The 20,678-nt window shown below is 37.3% G+C and overlaps 2 protein-coding genes across 3 annotated transcripts in view; both read left to right on the top strand.

The window, feature by feature from the left end:
- The window catches only part of EPHA3 (EPH receptor A3), a 499,175-nt gene that overhangs the window by 271,419 nt on the left and 207,078 nt on the right, over positions 1-20,678 (top strand). The gene's annotated exons all lie outside the window — the stretch shown is intronic.
- On the top strand, positions 4,414-5,546 carry LOC309546618 (uncharacterized protein; the record flags this gene model as incomplete). Its single annotated transcript, XM_082246357.1, has 2 exons — positions 4,414-4,474; positions 4,803-5,546. The coding sequence occupies 2 exons, from the start codon at positions 4,414-4,416 to the stop codon at positions 5,357-5,359; spliced, it is 618 nt and encodes a 205-aa protein (XP_082102483.1). The 3' UTR covers positions 5,360-5,546.

Raw genomic sequence — 20,678 nt, 5'->3', positions numbered from 1 at the left:
CTCAATACCCAGCCGGGGGGCCTTCAAGAGATCCAGTATCCTCTTAAGTCTCCACACATCAATAACCAAATGGTAACCTCATAGATAAACCCAGAAATGTAAAAAGCTCCACATAGTGTAAGATCATTCAACACTTTTATTCAAATCTAAAATGTTACACTTACAATGCTAATAGTAAAGTGAGTTCAAGCCAGCAGTTCAGTCTTCCTGATCCAACTTTGAGCCAGGAGTAAAGTATAAGCTAGACATTTCGGATATCCGCATGTCTTGCAGCTTCTTAAGGCAGGGTCAGTACTGAAACAAAAAAAAAAAAAAGCAGACTTGGTCGAATTAAAAAAAGAAAAAAATGGGTTCATGAGAAGGGACAATCCATAAAATGTATTCACATGTAAAGTGGAACAGCGAACCTGTCAGTAGCCTACAGAAAATGGAGATGGTACATTAAGAGAGCCCATTTTTACCAGTGGTATAAAGTAAACAGGTAGAGCACTCCTCCTGTGGCTGTCCAAAGTACTCTTCTAGATGCAGCAGGTTGTGGCATCCTATTACCTGGGATGCTCTACAGACCAGCAATGCAGACTTCCAAATCACATGTAGCAACCTAGGCAATGCATTTTAAGTGTCTGATTAACAGGGTTATTCCTATGACCTAAGCTGCCTGATTACTTTTTTATTTTCTTAAATTTTTATCTTAATGGTGCCCATGTTTTAGATGATGATTTGTCGGTTGTTGTTCAGGTTACGCAATCCATGGCTTTATTATCACCTAAAAAAAATAAGACCACAAAATGAGAATATAAATAAGACTGACAAGCTTAGACCAGTTAGCTAATCCCAAGTGTGGTTATTTGAGAGCACCAGAAGGGATTTGAATATACATAATGGAGCCTCCTTAATTATCCATAATTATATATAATTATAAGTATGTAATAAAAAAAAATACCCTGTGGATTGCAAAGCATATTACATTCTTGCTTGGTACAGAGGCAGGCTGCAGGGTGTTAGTAGCTGGCAAATGAGTAGAACTGAGGGTCTGAGCCATATAGAACAGCGCTCAGTGGGACTGATTTACTAAAGAGGTAGAGGCTGTTCACTTAGCAAAGAAATTGTTAGTTTAGTAAATAAGGTGAAGGTGTGTACATTGGGGTTGATTTGCAAAAGGCAATTAGGCTTTTCAATTTGCAAGGGAGGTGGCACTTTGCAATAGAATTTGCCCCAGAACTTAGTGAATGGGGCAAGGTTTTGCTTTGCAAAAAATACCCAATTGCATGCAAGGAAAATAAAAAACAACATTTTCTTTCACATGATTGGATGATGGAAGCCAATAGAGTGTACTCACATTCACCAAGCTCTGGGAAAAAATCTCTTGCAAATTTCATCTTCCCCTGCAAAGTGAACTTCTTCTTGCCAATCATGTGCAAGAAAAATTAGGAAAAAAGTAATTTTGTGTGTATATTATTGTTAATGAAATTAACACAGCTTCACATAAAGTAAATTAACTTTGACTAAATGTTGCTAAGTGAACAGTCTCAATTCCTTTAGTAAATAAGCCCACAACTTTGATTTAATAAACAATTAGAGATTGTTAACTTAGTTGTTCTAAAGGATTTTTTTTCACCTCTGCCTCCCTTTACAGGCAGCTACCCCGCCCCCCCCCCCCAGTTCTTACCTGATCCCGATATCGGTCCAGGGCTGTGCATGAGGTGGTACTGCTCTCTCTCTTTCCCTCCTCACTGGACTGGATCGGAGCAGTGGGAGCCATTGGCTCTTGCTGCTGTCAATAAAATCCAGTGACAACAGATCGGGACATAAGTTAATATGCTATAAAAAGGTAAAAAAGTTATATCACGTGGTGTTTGAATGTAAAGTATTGATTTTAAATGGAAAAGACCATATTTACCCACTAGATGTGACTTCCTATGATACTTAGCCCCATTTACTGGCCAAATGTGATATTTTCCATTTTAAATCAATGATTTACATCATTTTTGCCCCATTCCCACAGAACTAATGAACTAAGTACACATTTACTCAGTGAATGGCTGTGCACATTCTTTATAAATGACCCCCTAAGTGTTAAGTTAAAGAATTGTTCCACTTTTGTTGAAAAAAAAAAAAAAAACATTCACCTCTGGGTGATCAATGTGCATTGCAGGGACTTTAGTAAACTTTGTTGCAGATTCCTACCTTTTTTTATTCTGAAGAAATAGCTGTTTGCTTGACAGACATGATTACATTTTGGGAGTATTCCACAAAAACTGAAATGTTTGTTGCAGAGGATGCAAGGATGCGAGGATGCCCAAACCCTGACTTGTATATATATATATATATATATACACACACATATATACATATATATATATATATATATATATATATATATATATATATATATATATATATATATATATATATATATATATATATACCTATCTCTATATAAATATATATCTATATATATATATATATATATATATATATATATATATATATAGATATATATTTATATATTTATTTATTTATTTTGATAGATAGATACACATATATATATATATATATATTATTTCTTACATTTATTTTTTTCCCCACAAAAGCGGAGTTACCCTTAAATGCCAGACTTTCCTATTATTTTTCTTCGAACCGCCTGCACCCTGTATAAACTGTTTATAAATATTTATTTAATCATTACTAATTATTTAGTAAAAATACTTTTAATGACATTAAAGATCAAAAAAGAAAATGCCCCCCAAAAAATTAAAGTTTTAATTTGAAATTATTGGCCATAAGCAGGCAGTTTTGCTCAATATGAGTTCTTCTATAATGGTGTAACACATTTTACTGCCATTCATGTTTGTTGCATTATGTACTGATTATAATACATGTCTTGTATAATTGTCTGTACATATTACCTCACTAGATAGTATGTAAATTTTAGAGCAAAAGCATAAAAGCATTTTTGTTCGCAGAGTCGTTTTGGATCTCTGATCTTAAAAAATGTTTACTTTTTTTTCTTTTACCATATTGTCTACATTTAACTTACTTAGTATCTCTGCCTGGGCAGTCTTTAGGGATGCCTAATACAGGTGCTAATGTCTAAAAAAGCAAAAGTATTAGAAAGTCACTTGGCATTAGATGTGTGTGATAAAAAATTCTAATATATTTTTTCTTAAAGCTGAATTTTAGGCCACCAACGAATGCAGTTATGCATTTATTTATGAATACATACATTATTACTTTAATTTATATACATTTATTAATACATACACTAATACACTGCCCTCAGCTACATCACCAACCTCATTTAGACATATCACTCAAATCGTCCATTCGGCTTTTCCTCAGATCTCCTACTCTCTAGCTACCTCATCATCTCCTCCTGGGCTCACACCAGGACTTCTCCAGAACCTCTCCAATGCTCTAGAACTCCTTATCCCAATCTGTCCAGTTTAATACCCAATCTGTCTATAGGCAATCCCTTAAAACTCATCTATTCAAGGAAGCCTACTCTGCCTTCACCTAAAAACCGTATTTCGACCATCTCCATCAGCTTATCTTCTACAACTATTGCCTTTTGTACCACTTCCCCCTTCCTTTTAGAATATAAATTATATATATAAAGTATTGAACTGTATTGCAACTGTACTGTCTCCGTTTTATATTGTAAAGTGCTGCACAAACTGTTGGTACTATATAAATCCTGTATAATAATAACAGTATTATTAATAATAATATGTACATTATTTGTAACATGCATTAAAAAATAGAATTTCACTCCTATCATCTGTGTAAAGCAGCATTTAGACTGGGTGGACGAAGGGCAGTACTTGAGGCCATTTAGGTGTGGTGAGGAGGGAGTGGAGAGATGACCTTTTTCACCTATTGTTGACCCTTAATTGTCCAATCAGAGGCTAAGGAAAGGAAAGACATGTGTTGCTTAACTGCAGGACAGAAAAGGCAGGTCACCAGGCTGGCTGTGATGGTAGGGTTGTGTAAATCTGTGAAGGGTAGCTATTGATGATCACTAACTTTTCCATTAGACACTAAAAAAGGATATCCAGTGAGAGACAGTTTCTAAATGTACCTCAAATGTACAAATAATTCTTAGCTCATAGATTTTTTTTTCACATATGAGCCATACAGAACACATGGATGTTGCTGTCTTATTGCTCTTTTGTAAACAATATCTCCAACAGGATTTTATGATCACATGACATTGAAACAGGAATATTTTCCCATACATGGGGATTAGTTCACTGGAAGTATCTCTTAGTAAAGAACAACAGCAATTACTCACATGCAGTCAGACCCCCGGAGAGAGACATACATATAGAGAGGGAAAGGCATGCCGGGGCCACAGGAGGGATTCCATTAACATTCATGCAGCTGACGCTCTTTGGGAGGCAGGTGGACGTGATGCTGAAGAGCAGATTTGAAAGTGTGGATACAGCAGAACATGACCTGGCCACACTTAATGGTAAGGAACAATGTTTATCAATTTACTGTCATAATCACCATTCATGCGTCTTTTAGTTGTATCACATCATGATATGTCAATACAGTGTATGGTTATCACTTTCAGCCACAAATCATAGTCAATGCTTAATTTGTGTTTATATCCCACAATAAAATACCAATATATAAATATATTATAGTCATTCTAGTTGGTGTAGTTATTTGATTGTAACCCTTTCAGTTTTGCATTTTTTTTTTTGCATTGTTTTTCATATATTTCATTTACAATTTTGCTTGTTATCAATAATGATCAAAAATTAACATTTGTCCTTTGTTTGCTTTATCTGCAGAAAAGAAAAAGGAATTGAACGAATCCACTCGGAATCAAAATGAACAAAACTCTTCTGTCACTGAAACAGTAAAGATTCCCTTGACCTCTGAACAAGATGATATATCCATGAGGCAACAGGATGAATCCAGGGCCCACCAAAATAAAAAAGGTCTGCAGGAGCCCATCTATAAAGTCCATGAGTTATTTCGGGACCAAGAAAGGCAAATCATGCATAACCAAAAGCAACAGTGCCATGTTTTAAGACATGGATTACAGAGGATAGAAAAAAAGATGGACTCGGTTACTGGTGCACTAACCAAAGTCCACAAAAGCATTCTGACTCTCTCCCAAGGCATGCTTACCTTGGCCAGGCAAACTGCTGCTATGAATGCAGAATTGGTGAAAACAAATTATCAAATTGCTTCCACGTTCCAGCGTCTTATCCAACTCAAAGAACTTGAACTTTCCAAAAACACATCTTCTCAATCCTCCACTCCAACACAGTCAAGCAATTCCAATAGTTCATCTCTGCCACGAAGATCTCGAACTAGAGGAGGAAGACGTCTTATTACTTAGACCAGTTGTCGAAAATGTAACTCACTATTCACCAGCCATAGGGGATGTCCACTACTATTATTATACTGTATACTGTATTCTAAAATCTCGTTTCACTTGTGAGTTTGACAACATAAAAAGAACTTTTATCATCTACTTTTCTAGTAACTTATTACAGAGTCTATTAAAACTGTTCTATGTAATGTTTTTTTTTCTTTATTGTTTATATTACAGTATACAAATATTGTTAAAGAAAAAAATATCTATAGAAAACATAACATTTTTAAATTTTAACTAATGTTCCTAGGTAAAAAATGTCTATGTAACATAGACTTGTATTATAAATCTGTGTTCTTATTAGCTTGAAACTGGGCTACCAGTCCATGAGCTTATTTAGGCTGAGTGAATGTATCAAAAGTTGACTAACTAAAGCTGTTTTAATTTTATTTTGTTACTATAGCCCTAATACACTGATAAAATAGTAATGTAATAAATATCAAAACACAAACTAGGGAGTTATTCTGATAAAAGCTTATAAATCCAAGTAGAATTTGGGTTTGTAAAAGTCAGGATTCTATAAAGAATTTGTAAGTCAATATTTCATGCAAAATACGCAGGTTTGAGCAGACGTTTAAAACGGACCCAGTCTGCCTATTGATTGAAAAATCTTCTCTCCGTAAGAGGTACAAAAAGTGGTGAAATGCATCATGTCTCAGAATGCTGGAAATTGCAAACTATTTTTGATCTGTTAGGACAGGGATCACCAAACTTTAAAAAACATAGGGCCAGTTTACTGTCTGTTTACTGTTTACTTCAGACTTTAGGGGGGCTGGACTGCGGCCATTGGGAGTAGAAAAGGTCCCAACGTCAGTGGGAAAAAATAATTTCTCCATTGTTTTTTTTAGTGGGAATAATTGGGCCCCATAGCTGGTGTCACTGAGATGAATTGTGCCCCATCATTGATTTCATTTGGCCCCATTGTTGGTATTATTGGAAGAAATTAGGCCCCATTGTTGGTGTCATTGGAAGAATAGTGCCTCATTGTTGGTTTAATTGGTAGGAATTTTTGTCCCTTCACTGGTGTCAGTAAGGGAAATTATGTCCTATCGTTGGTAACAGTGGATGAAACAGTGCCCCAAGGGCCAGATAAAAGCATACAAAGGTCCACATTTGGCCCTTGGGCTGCAGTTTGGAAACCTCTGTGTTGGGACTTTCACTTACAAACGTTTTGCAATTTTTTTATACATTTTACTGAGAATGTTTTAAACAGGTAGAACAGCACATCCCAAAGACAACAAAGGGCCATTTAATCAACCAAAAAGCTTTTATGTGAAAACATAAATTCATGCTTATACACATGTATTTACATAGAAGAGACCGGTGAAGAATACACTATCTAAAAGGAGCTCAGCTTCAGATTAACATCTTGGAATTTTTTTTAAACACATTGTCTTACAGTTAACAGTTTTTCTGAGCATGTAAACATATTTAAAGATAACTGCTATTTTATTAATACTGTTGCTTATGAACTTGAGTTGATATATGCTTAAATCTTTTTGGAGTTTTCATTGTACAGTTGGTTCTCATTATATTACATATATTTAAGAAGATGCAAAAATACACTAGCAAAAAGCTTTGTAACTGAAAACGAAACAAAATAAATATAATTTCTATATTTCATACTGGACATAAAATATTCTATTTTTTCAAATGTTCTACAGCGGAAATGAGTATTGTGGTTAATTGTTATGCATCTGTCTGACCTGATTTATTCAGGATGGTACTTTTATATTTTAGTATTTATATCTAATTTTTCATATTACCATATCTCGATGTGTAATTAAAGGACTAATTAATAGGACCTGAAAATGGTCAAACATTAATGAGTAACCACTGAATGACCTTTCTGTGCATTTATATTCACTTAAAGTATATGTCCAGTCAAAAATGGGTGCTAGGATCAACTCCAACAGAAAAGCAGTTGGAAATATTTTTCTTTTTTTGTAGGAGGGGAAGGCTAGAAAGATTAATGAATCATTCTTTGAAAATGCTGGTGATATAGTGATGTGAATTAAGGAAGTTGTTACGATTCAAAGAGAGTATAGACTAGGTGATTTAGTACTTACTGGGATTCCAGATTTGTTTTAAGAAGTGATGGTGTTTCAAATAAAACTTTATTGAGAAAACATAAACGTTGAGTCCAGTTGAGTGTGGTAGAGATTCTGCTACAGACAGGAGAGTGCTGCTCCAGAGAAACAAAGGACATGTAGAGAGTATATAAAGAAAGGGGAAGCAAGAGAGATTGGGATAAACCAAAGTATACTCAGAAACATTGTATTTTTTATTTTTAATTGTATAAACAAAGAGCCCATATAATAGAAAAAACTATTGTTATCTCATTTAAATATCATTAAATACTGTTTTTTGATACAACAGATTTGGACTCCTAATGCATGCATTGCAACTGAAAATGTACTGTTTTGTCTCTTTTTAAATTACAATGTATGCCCCACTCCAGGAGAGCAGGATATATATGGAATTAGCAGTAAATGGAGTACAACAAGCAGAATTAGCACACAGCTGAAAGTATCAAACTGTTTGTCATTTTCCGCTTAATTGTTACATCTTATGCATTCAATAAAGTGTTTCACATAACTATAGATGCAGTTTTCATCTTTATTCATGCCATTATTTCTAATTGTATATATGTGATTATTGTGTTATTATATTTAAAATTGAAGTAACTAAGTATTATAGCATTTAAAAAACTCATACAGTAAATTCAACCTATTCCCCCATTTCTTTTTGTGCTATCAATGCACTCTTACATACATTGTATACTATTTTTAAACACCAGCAATCTCAATTATTATTTTTTTTACAGAGTATTATAGTAACTTTTTATTCTATGTTGTTATGCTGTTTTTGTTGTTGCTTTACAGGTTTTTTTTTATAGTTTAACAAACATGAGGACATAATGGTTTTCTTTCCTTCTTTTCTTACTATTCCATATTATTCTACTGTGTGCTTGCATTTTTTTTTTTTTTTTTTTCAAAATATTTATAAAAATGGCCATATGAAATATCAACCATTTCTCTTACACCTATGATCATGTGTATTAACTTAAAATATTTGACAACTTTACGTCTGCCCATTCTAAAACTTGATTTTGCATATAGTTTTGAAGGTAGGGTGGAGGTTGTCTAAATAAACATTTGTCTAAAACACAGATCCGTTCAGATACAGTTTTACATAATAGTCTTTCAAGCAATTTCTAAGTACTTTAAATAAATTATATAATATATAAAGAACTTACCATATCTGTTGATCTGCCATTTATGTAAATAGTTCCTAAATGATAATGTATTAGGTGTTTTTGAATTTTATTTTTCCAGTAATATTTTTACCATTGATGTTTATTTTTTTAACATACGGGAATAATACATTTACTAGATAAATAAGTAGTATCTTATCTTAAGAATTAATAATAATTTAGGAACCAAAATTTATTAAATGGCGATGATAAGTATTGTTTCATATTTTTTTTATTATACATGTTTTCAATATTGATATCAAATATAATTATGAATAACTACTATTGGTTCAGGGTTAGAAAGATAAAAAAAAAATAAGAAGAGTTGGGCAGCAAATGCTTATAAATGAAAATCATATTTTATATCTCTCTCTCTCGCTCTCGCTCTCTCTCTCTTTATATATATATTATATATATATATTTATATATATATACTGTATAAGTATAATCTTTATGGATATCTATCAGTCTATTATTGAGATTATGTAAAAGTCATAGTTTATATAATGTATAAACAAACATTGCTTTCATAAGGGGATACTGTACCTGCTAGACTAAACAAAGTTGCTAAGCACGTCTTACTATCCTTGTCCTCCCAGCTGCTTAGTCTAGTGTCCTCTTAGTATGGCTGGAATTTTAGCCCATGTGAAACCTCTTCCAAATCAGAAGCAACTGCTGAGTGCCAAACTCAGTTGGATGTGAGACAGCTGGAGAAATGGAATACGCTTTCGACATATATCTTACCTACAAGCCATGTCCTATTGTGATTAGGAAAACTTGTTTGTCCATTCTGTAGGGATGAAGAAACGTCCAAAATAAAAATAGTAGCAATTGCCATAAATCTGTAAGACTAGACGATGATCACATGCTTTTTAATGAATAGGAAAAGGATATTGCAAATGGATTTGTTTACCGTCAGCGAATAAGTATTTTACTGCAGAAGGATTTTTTTTTTTTATCTAAAAAATTAAAGCTACAGTATATGCTAAGACTTTGGCTTCCGTGTTATCTAATCAACCTTATTATATTTGGTAATTACATGTGTTGTTTTAAGTGGTGATGCCACACTTTTAAGTGTCTTGGTTGAAGATTATCATTTGCAAATGGAGAATATCAGCATCCTTTGTCTCATGTTACAAAATCCAGAATCTGGGCAAATCAGTGGAGTCAGGGGTGACTACCCCAAGTTTCAAGACACAACCTTTTTAAAGGTAAAAGCACCAAGGATTAATATGCCAATTTTTCATCCCTTTTTAAAAAGCCAAAGAAAGGCTCATAGAATCTCAGAGAGCGAAATGCAAATGAATGGATGACATCATCACCATTATTAAAATCTCACAGTTGGGAGAGGCAGACAAATATGGAAGGTTTATTAGGAGCACAAAATGGTTTATTGCCCCCCAACTACCTAACCCCATACCCATACACACACATACAGCAGTTCCCTAGTTTTGAGGTTTCTAGAACTATATTCTCACATGTCACCAGTGGTCTTACTTGGTAACTCTATAGTACAGTCTTTTCCAGGAACATATAATTGGTTCTCAATGGTCCACTGACAACAACAACATGCAGGCCTTACAGGAAAAAAAAAAAAACTCTTCTTGTATCTACATCATTATAATATTGTCTCCAGTTTGAGTTTTATTGAAAACCTCTTCAAAGTAAACTTGTTAAGATAGGACTAAGGAGATTTCCCATGCTGTACTCCTGAAAAAAGAGGCTTTTCGCTCTTTTGTTGATGTACCGGCCCTGTACTTTCACTAAGTCTGCCATTAGAGAAAATCAAAGGAGAGTTTGAACTCCTTATCTGCATACATGTTATAGGTCAGTGATGAAGTATCGAAGTCAGAGGGTCAGCATGCCATTTAGGCGATTGAAATTTTCAAAAAGAGAAGTAAGCAGTGGATATTGTCATCCTTGCTCTTAACAGATTTTCTTTAAAGGTTAAATATTGATGATTAAATTTTTGTTTTGCTCTACAAAAAAACAAAACAAAAAAAATAACAAACTACCCCTTGTTTAATAAAAAATATAGTATAAATATAATGCCACCATTTTCAACTGGCACGGCTAAAAGGCAAGATCCACTTATTACAAATAGTGATGGGCCGAACACCCCCTCGGTACAGTTTGCACCAGAACATCTCGAACAGGGAAAAAGTTCTAGCGAACATGCAAACTCTAATAAAGTCTATGGGACACGAACATGAAAAATCAAAAGTCTTCAATTTAAAGGCTTATATGCAAGTTATTGCCATAAAAAGTGTATGGGGACCTGGGTACTGCCTTGTATCAATGCAAAAAAAAAAAAAATTAAAACGATAATTTTTACAGGAGCAGTAATTTTACAGGAGCAGTAATTTAATAATGCTTATCGTGCCTGGTTGGTGTCCTAATGTGCCTGTAAAGTAGCACATCTGTACATTGTACCCCTACCCATTCACCAAAAAAGTGTACAAAAAAACTAAACACAAAAGACAGTTTTTGGCAAGTCCTTTATTCAAAAATAAAAATAAAAAAATTGTGTCCCTCAATGTAAATCCATTATCAATCACGACGCCCGCTGCTCCCAAAAAATAGAAAAAATTAAAAGATGCTTCGCCTCTTCAGAGGCTACCCGCCTAGTGACGCTCTTGAGCTTTGACAGCTCTTTTATAGGCAACGGGCGGGGCCACCCGGTTGCGTTACCTGGTGGCATTGCCCCGTCTGATGTCACATGACATCATGTTATGTCATAAGGGGCGGTGCCATCGGGTGATATAGCCAGGTGGCCCCACCCCTTACCTATAGAACAGCTGTCAAAGCTCAAGAGCATCATTTGGCGGGAAGCCTCAGAAGAAGCGTCTTTGAATTTTTTTCTATTTTTCGGGAGCGGTGAGCGTCATGATTGACGATGGATTTACATCGAGGGACACTATTTTTATTTTTTGAAAAAAGGACTTGTTAAAAACTGCCTTTTTATGTTTATTTTTTTGTACACTTTTTTGGTGAACACGTAGGGGTATGATGTAACCGATACCCATTCACATAGGGAGGGGGGCCAGGATCTGGTTAAAGGGGGCTTATCAGAATCAGACCCCAACAACCACAGCCCAGGGTTATTGGGAAGAGGCTCTTGTCCCCAACAACATGGGGACAAGTTGCTTTGGGGGGCACCCCAATGCACCCTTCCCATGTTGAGGGCAAGCGGCCTGGTATGGTTCAGGAGGGGGGCGCTCACTCATCCCCCCTTATCCTGGCCTGCCAGGCTGCATGCTCAGATTAGGGTCTAGTATGGTTTTTTGGGGGGGAACCCCAGGCATTTTTTTTTATTTTGTCGTGGAATTCCCCTTAAAATCTGTACCAGACCCAAAGGGCCTGGTAAGTATTTTTGCAGGGGGGACCCCATGCCATTGTTTTTTTAAATTTTGCCGTAGAGTTCCTCTTTAAATCTATACCAGACCCAAAGGGCCTGGTATAGATTTTGGGGGGACCCCTTGCTGTTTTTTTTTTTTTAATTCTGTCATAGGTTTCCCCTTAACTACCTAAACACAGGGCATTTTCACCCCCTTCCTGCCTAGACCAATTTTCAGCTTTCAGTGCTCATTGGCATCTATAGGAAAAATTGGTCAGCTTGGGATGGCACTGCTTCCTGTCTAACATTGGCGTCTATAGGAAATCTTGGTCAGCTTGGCATGGCACTGCTCACAAACTATAAGTGATGGGGACAAAAAACTTGGGGCACACTGAGAGGGGACCCAGGACTACAAAATATATATATTTTTTTAAAGTGGGGTATAACCTGAACGCTACACTGACTGCATTAAACTAAATCAACACACTATCCACTAACTACCTGCCTAACCTCTATTATCACACATTATATACAGCTGCCGTTTAAGCAGCAGCCTTATATAATGTGGGGCGTGGACTTAGCCCCTGAGCTATGATTGATTAAAGGCACCCTGCCTTTGGCCAATCATGGCTCTGACAGGACATTTTGCTGTGATTGGCCAAAGCATGCAGGTCAAACAAAAAGTGTAGCTGCTTAATTTTAATAAACACATATAAACCTGTCCCTCGGTCCAGAGATGCGGCCGGGGGGATCCGTCTTCTCCCCATGGTGCCGGCATCTCTAGTATGGGCACCCGGCTGTGACAGCTTGCGGCTTCATAGCCAGGTGCGCACTGTGCATGCGCGAGTCACGCGAGTCATGCGAGTCCCTGAAGGTTGCAGGGAGGGAGGGAGAGGAAGGCAGGGAGGGAGGCGGAGAGGACAACTGACCCGAGTGGAAGTGGGAGCTGGTACCTGTCAAAACTAGGTACCTGCTCCCCCCCCCCCCCAAAATAAAAGTTACATGCCAGATGTGGCATGTCAGGGATTCGGGACCACTTAAAGCGGAAGTTCCACTTTTGAGTGGAACTCCGCTTTAATGCACTGCAGTCATGCAGTGCATTATGGGGCGCTCATCAGCGGGCGAACTTGTCGCCGAGTGCCCCGGGTGTTCAGCAAATACATAAAAACCCAATGTTCAAGTCAAACGTACGCTCGACTCATACATGCAGCCCATCCCAAATTATGAAGTGTCCCCACCCCCATCCAAAATCTGCAAGTTAGTGCTGTACAATCAATACACCTTAGAATAGAATGTACTTACCTTACCACGCTGGAGAGGGGGACTTTTCGATTCTTGCAACAAGATTCTGGCAACACTGATTATCTCAAATCTCAAGAGAAGATTCCAGGACAGTGCAGGAGCATCTGCGTGTAAGATTTGCAATCCTTAGAATCCCACAGATTTCCTTGAAAGAATGCTGACATCATATTTTATTTGCCTAGGCACCATGGGCAGAACTCACTTTGACCCACAGTTTGTTTAGTGTGCCGCTGAGGATCTATCACTATGGGGAGTAGTGTGGATGATGCTGCATCCACTGCAGGAGTGCCAGGAAGGGATGGAGCTGGTCCCAGCTCCTGTAGTCACTGGAAGGAAGAGAACAAATATTCCTAGTGCCACACTTCCATGGAGTTCTATGGTGGTATGGAAGAGAGACAACCTCAGCCTGGGCTTCCGCCAGGAAGCCCAGGATTACATTGTCTCTTTCTATTGAGAAACTCTAGGACAGTGCAGGAGCATATTCATGTGAGATTTGGAATCCCTAGCATCCCATGGATCTCCCTGGAAGGATGCTGACATCATACCGTATTTTCCTAGGCACCATGGGAAGAACTCACTGAGACCCACGATTTGTTTAGTGGAAAGATTCCTGGTGGCGCATATCCATGGAGTCCTAAGGTGGTATGAGAGAGAGAGAAACAACCATAGAAACAACGTGGGCATGGTCTGGCGGGAGCCCAGGCTTAGGTTGTCTCTCTCTCTCATACCACCATAGGACTCTATGGATGTGTGCCACTAGGGATCTTTCCTGTCTTCCTTCCATCATGGGCAGAAGCCAGGGTCCAGTAGTAAACTTTCTTTTTTGCCCATGTATTTGGTTTTTACAGCATTATTCAAGGGATTTTAGATGGGGAAGAAGAACAATGTAAAAGGATGACCTTGTCTATTAGTGCAAAGTCTGCTTTAAGGCAGCACTATGGCGTTTCTTACACTTCCAGGTGAATATCAGCATCTGTGCATCTTTATGTCTCTTGGGTAGGAATACGTCTCTAGGGTTACTCTGAAATGTGCTACTGCCTCTCCCCTGCCAATGTAACTTCCCCACTGTCTGTTCTTTGATCTCAAGCAATAAAAGAGAAACATTTACATGTATTTATGTATAGGAAGCTGAACCTAGGGCTACATTTCTTCACTGTTAATAGAGATAACAAAGTAGCTTACTTTTCATTACACCTTAGAAGGGAAAGTTTGCAATTACATGTTTTTTTAAGAAATAAAAGGAACATCAAAAATGAATTTCATATATACCATAGTGGGCTGGGCAGATAGTTCCTGACATCAGGTAGAAAACAGTTCTCAATCTGGTGTTCTGGCACATAATGCATTCACAAGTGCCAAATGAACGTGGCTGATTACTCTGGATGTGTTTATGCCTTACTGTGCTATGTCACAACAGAGCAGAGTGCACTGACATGTATACCAACACTGTATCCATTCCTATTATGTGTGTATTAATACATGATACTCCTAATGGGATGTGACAGGGCATTTTCTACCTTTCTAATGACAAGACACAGTTTTAATAAGGACCAAGCACTTGTGAGACGTGTGTAATAATTATTTACTGAATGCTGAAGATGGTTTTTTTTTTGGTTGGCAGTAATGAATATTTAAAAATATTATTGGCCCTGATATGTCCTGACAATTGTATACAAATCTGGAGGCTGTATAAAGGCTCATGCACACGGGGCCTAAAAAACATCGCCTATACAGGCATTCAGTGGGGTTTTTCTTTTTAACGCCTCTAAAGAAAACTCCATGCTAGCCTATGTTGCCATGCGCTCAGATGTTTATAGACATATTTTAAAAGAAGTGTTTACAGACAGAAGAAAAATCTCACCACGGGTGTGTTTGGAGAGGAGTTTTTGAGTATAATTTATGGGCGCACACACATAAGCATACATAAACGTGCATATGTGCACAAATGTATTCCAATTACCAAAATATTATGGCCAGTGGAATGTATTTATGTTCAATGCCGTTCATGCATAAACACGCGTACATAAGCAACGTCAGAGGCATTTTTTCAACGTCAGAGGCAATTTTCTGCCAAGTTCTGGCAGACAAAATCCATATTTTGAGCATAAGTGCATATGCCTGTGTGCATGAGACCTAAAGGAGTCATACCTTCTCTTTACAAGGCTGCAAAACCAGGCTTCTGCCTGCTTTTATTACCTGAATAAAAAAAATGAAGTATGTATATGATTTATTTGTAAAGTCACTGAATTAGCCCAGACAAAAAGGAAGCACCCAATGCAGTATAACTGTGAAGGTTCTAATTTATCCAGGTTTTGGTATAGCAAGTAGTAGTTAGTCAGATTCAATTGGACTTGTTCTGAAATGTGAAGTACGTTTCATAGCTTCTCCAAGTCTTAAGAGTGACAAAGAGATGATCTCATCATTCTGCTGTTTCTCCTTTCTCTCTCCAGTCACAGTTTGGAGAAAGGATAGGACCTTACATTGCTATTTACCTGCAGTGGAACAAAATCAGCTCTCCTGTCCTGACAAACATGGCTGTGTTAAGTGGTACAGCTGTGTGCATCTGAGGACAGAAATACAAATGAAATAGAAGAGCTCTAGTTTTTTTTTCCAGGTTCCCCTGGTTCTCTAGATGGTGAAAAGGACAATGTAATACAGTTCCTCATTAAACAGTCCCTCCTCAATTTAAAAACGGCAATGATTTGTTTAGGTTATTATTATGGCCACTGTAAAAAAATTCTGTTGGGGTTGGTTTACTAAATGAGTAGAACATGTTCACTTTTGCAAAGTGCTTTACTTTGCAAGGGAATTTTCACTTACCTTAGTGAATGTGATGGACATTCACGTTGCAAAGAATTACACCTAATTTAAGTGTGATGGGTGACCGGGGTACCACATACCTGATATATAGAGAACATTCCCCTCCTAGTAACATTCAGACTTTTGAGGTGCCATATAGAAAACATAAGTCAGTTTATAAAACAAGCTACATAATCAATTTTATTTAATACAAATGTTACAAATAATGTGTACACAGACAATTTATGTGGCTAAACCTGTAATTCAGGGGTATACCTCTAATTCACCACCTCTATATGACAATATTTGAGAACAAAATGTATAGATACATTCAAGTACAGTATGCCAGCTATATTACATTCATTGCATTGCTCAGCTCAGCCCACTCCACTCCACTGCACAACAGCAAACAAGAGATGTTTGCATTCTCAATGAGTTTCACTGTCTGCTTTTTCAGGAGAATTGAGGTAATCCAGATTATCCAAATTCAAATAAATATAATCATCATTATTTACATCCTTTGCACATAGCAGTGCTTTATTCTTGAGGTGAATAGAGAGACATAAAGCTGTTGAAAATTGTAGTTGGAAGGTCTGTAAACTTCTGGACATGCATATGTGTGGAGATGCTATAGGTAAACCCATATAAATGAATGCTAATCTAGCAGAGAAAGTTTGCATACCTTTATAAGATGCTTGAGGTGATGAGAATGGCCTCTTGCAGTATTCCAGTTCAAGAACTTCTGGAAGTTGGAGCAGGGGCTGCTAGGGCAATGGAAGTGCACAAATACCAGGAAGCTGGAAATGAAGAGTTGAACTGCACTGGGAGCACTGGTGTCCAGTGAGTAGAAACACAGGGAGGTGGGGTACCCAGAATTCACTAAGCCCAATAGAGAGCAGATCCATGTTGTGTGCTTAGTTTGGTAACAGTCGAGCAGAAAGGCACCCTGTTACAAGTAGAATCAAGGTCGGGGATGAGCAGACGTCAGTAATGTGCGGTCAGTGAGGTATCGAAGTGCTAGGCAAAATTATGGTCAAGAATCTAGGTTGAGGTTAGTAACAATGGTAGGTAGAAAACAAAGACAGGCAACAGTAATCTAGAAGCAGGTCAGAATAAAGCTTGGTCAAGCAGCTTCAGGATCAAGGATAACAGGAGTTCAAGCTGAAAGGCCTTTCAGCGAAGATCTGATGCAAGACTCTGGTTTAAATAGCCTGCTAGGCACCAGTATCTTTGCTTAGTGGCTGAAGTAATCCAGGGGGTAATGTGTGAGGTACTTTATTGGCAGCACAAGTTGGACAGGTGTCTATTGTATCCTTTCTCATTCCCGGCCACCAAACATGACGTTGCAAGGACTTGAGGGTGATGGTAATGCCTGGATGCCCAGAAAGTACTCCATAGTGCGCCCAGAGAAGTACTGCTTCCTTAGTCCCGGGGCCACAAATAGACGGCCTGGGGGTACCTTCTTGCCTTGAGATAAGCGGATTTGAGCTCCTTGTAACTGTTGTAGTAGAGCAGTGGAGATCTGTGCTATAATCTTGTGTGGGGGAATTATGTAGGACTGGCCTTTTGGGTAAATTTTATTTTAGTTTACTGATGTAATTACCAGTAATAGTTGAAACATGACAAAGCGCTCCCAGTGCAGAACAGAAAATCAGCTTGCTTTTTAGATTCCTTTGTCTGATTGAATTGAATTTTTTAGCACATACAAAAATAATTGAGCTTATGATGTGAAAAGGAGGCTATAGCTCCACTTTCTGGCTGAACAGAAGACTACAGCATATTTATATTAATATATTTTAGTCTTGAACATAACAAAAAAAAATATATATATAGTATATAAGCCACTATACATTTTTTATGGTCTACAGTAATAGGTTAGAATAGTGAAAGCAGTGCTCTTTTTCTAAAATATTCCAATTCTAATGAATTCTTATAAGTCTGTTTTTTTAAGGAAATGTTTAGTATTCAGCTAAATAATGGTATTTTCCAGGCCTCTCCTCTCTCCGCAGACATGTTTGGCAGTCATGCAATCATGTCATCTTAAAGGAGAGACAAGATGTTACAGTGTGGACTTGTTAGAGGCCAATTTATCTCATCAGTGTTGGCGCAGAGATAGCTGCCAAGCTATTGGCTACATCGTTAGTCCCGATCAAGGGAGCTTTGTCCTGGAAACACAAACAGCTGGCAATATTTGCAGAATAATTCAGCAGCTTTTTAACAGTTTAGAAATACCACATTTATGTCGGCATAGCGGCCTTTTGTAGGGTTAAACATATCAGTCCTTAGACAAAATTGTTCTGGAGTGCTGTTTTATTAACTACATCTGCATACACAATAAGCTCTTTATTTCTTCCTCTCCATCTGCAGTGGTGGTTGAGACATCCAAGTTGAGAAGGATGTTGCTCTCCTCTTGTTTGTTCTCCATATAAAAGCTCTGGAATGTAATATCAGGCTAAATGAGAACATTGCTGTATCTGCTGCAGCCACGGCCCACTGGTCCTCACCCTTTCTTTTTTGGTTTGAGCAGAGAGGACCCTTTCCTTGGTAAACTGCTTATTTGGAAATTCTAGACATTCTTACTCATTACATTCCTCTCTTCTTTACTTTACAGTTTCTTATTTAACTTATTCAGTCTTACCAATTCAAAATATCTTTTTGGGTTTTTAGTCCAAAGTTTTCATTTTTTGAATTCTACACTAAAGGAATATCATTTTATTAAAATTGAAATTTGAAAAATGGTTTTGGATTTCTTGTTTTTGGTATTTTTATCTACAGCAACTAGTGGACCTGTTGGCAACCTGCCTCGGTTATTATGGCTAAAGAATAACTAACTTTGGTTATTATAGCTAGCGACCACCAATGAGATCTCTGTTCCTTTACGGCATTAAAACGCATAACTTAAAGTAGAAATTTTACTTGATGTCTCTGTATTCACACTGCTGATCAAACATCTATAGCTGTATTAAACCCAAAAGCAAACTTTTATAATATTACAGCCTAAATATTCTTAGTGGTGTGGTGTCTGCATTCATTTTCTTTTTCAGGCTTTCTTCCCTCTATTTTCACCTTGTGAGCTGGTCAGTAAGTCTGTTACAGTTACAGGGATGAGACAAACCATTTACGTCAACCTGTTTCGCCCCTCCTCCAGGGCATCATCAAGGATATGTACCCCTGAAGGAGGGGTGAAATGCGTTGATGTAATTTCCGGTCCCGCAACCAATGACATCACTTCCACCCTCTGTGGAACGCACATGGAGCTGCGGCGAACCTGGAAGAGCCTCATGGTTGTTTCATGCCCGTTTTTACTTGGAATATTTTAAGTGAATTTGTGTTATTGTGCAAATACATTTTTTTTACAGTACTTCACTATCAGTACCGTTTTATTTTATTGAGCTTGGTGGATATTCTAGCCGCTCCAAGAGTAACATTTTGGAGACCCTATTAAGGATGCTAAGAGGCCTGGTGTTCCCAACACCAGATACAAGTGTGTTTGACCCCCAGACTGAAAAGCTAAAGGGTCCATTTTCTCTGGTGAATTGGAATAAGAGAGGGGTGTGTGGCACACTGCACAGCTTGTTTATATAAAAGACTTCAGCACTTTTGTATGGAATTTGAGGTACAGCACTTTATATGAGATTTCTTGAAAGGCTTTGATTTTGTTTATGCTTTTTCTGTTTGCACTGTTTTACACATGCACATATTTTGATCTGCAAGCACTGTAATATTGAGATTACTTCTGTTGCTGTAGCCCATTGGCTTCAAGGTTTGTGTGCATTCAGAGATGATATTCTGCATACCTTGGTTGTAACGAGTGGTTATTAGAGTTACTGTTGCCTTTCTATCATTTGGAACCAGCCTGCCCATTCTCCCCTGACATCAACAAGGCATTTTTGTCTACACAACTGGATATTTTCTTTTTTTCTGACCATTCTCTGTAAATCCTTGAGATGGTTGTGCGTGAAAATCCCAGTAGATCAGCAGTTATGAAAATACGCAGACTGCCTGAATGGCACCATCAACACCATACCATGTTCAAAGTCACTTAAATCCCCTTTCTTTCCCATTCTGATGCTCGGTTTGAACTTCAGCAAGTTGTTTTCACCATGTCTAGATGTCTAAATGCATTGAGTTGCTGCCATGTGATTGGCTGATTAGCAATTTGTGTTACCAAGCAATTAAACAGGTGTACCTAATAAAGTGGCTGGTATGCATATGCAACCACTGTTGATGTAGCTGTTTATTTGATCAGTTCCCAAACCATAAAGAAACAATAGGGAAAAGGCTGCACTATTGTAAACATTTACTTACTTTTCACAGTTTTTTTATATAGAACCAATAATTTATATATATTTACTGTACGTTCACATCATTCACTCCTGACCCCAAGGAGCTTACAATCTATGGTCCCTATCTTGCATGCATACATACATACGTAAAAAAAGTATACAGAAGAAAAAGGTGGGGCTTTCCCAGCGCTAGACTACCCCGCTCAATGCGATAATAAACACAATCAAATTTCTTTAAAACATTTATTTATTCATATCAAAAGTATTATTAAAATTCAATCCAAAACATGATTGAAGCGTATG

The sequence above is a fragment of the Pelophylax lessonae genome (assembly GCF_965119305.1).
Source record: "Pelophylax lessonae genome assembly, chromosome: 2".
NCBI lineage: Eukaryota > Metazoa > Chordata > Amphibia > Anura > Ranidae > Pelophylax > Pelophylax lessonae.
The sequence above is the reverse complement of the archived record's forward strand: the minus strand, read 5'-3'. Positions and strand labels throughout refer to the sequence as shown.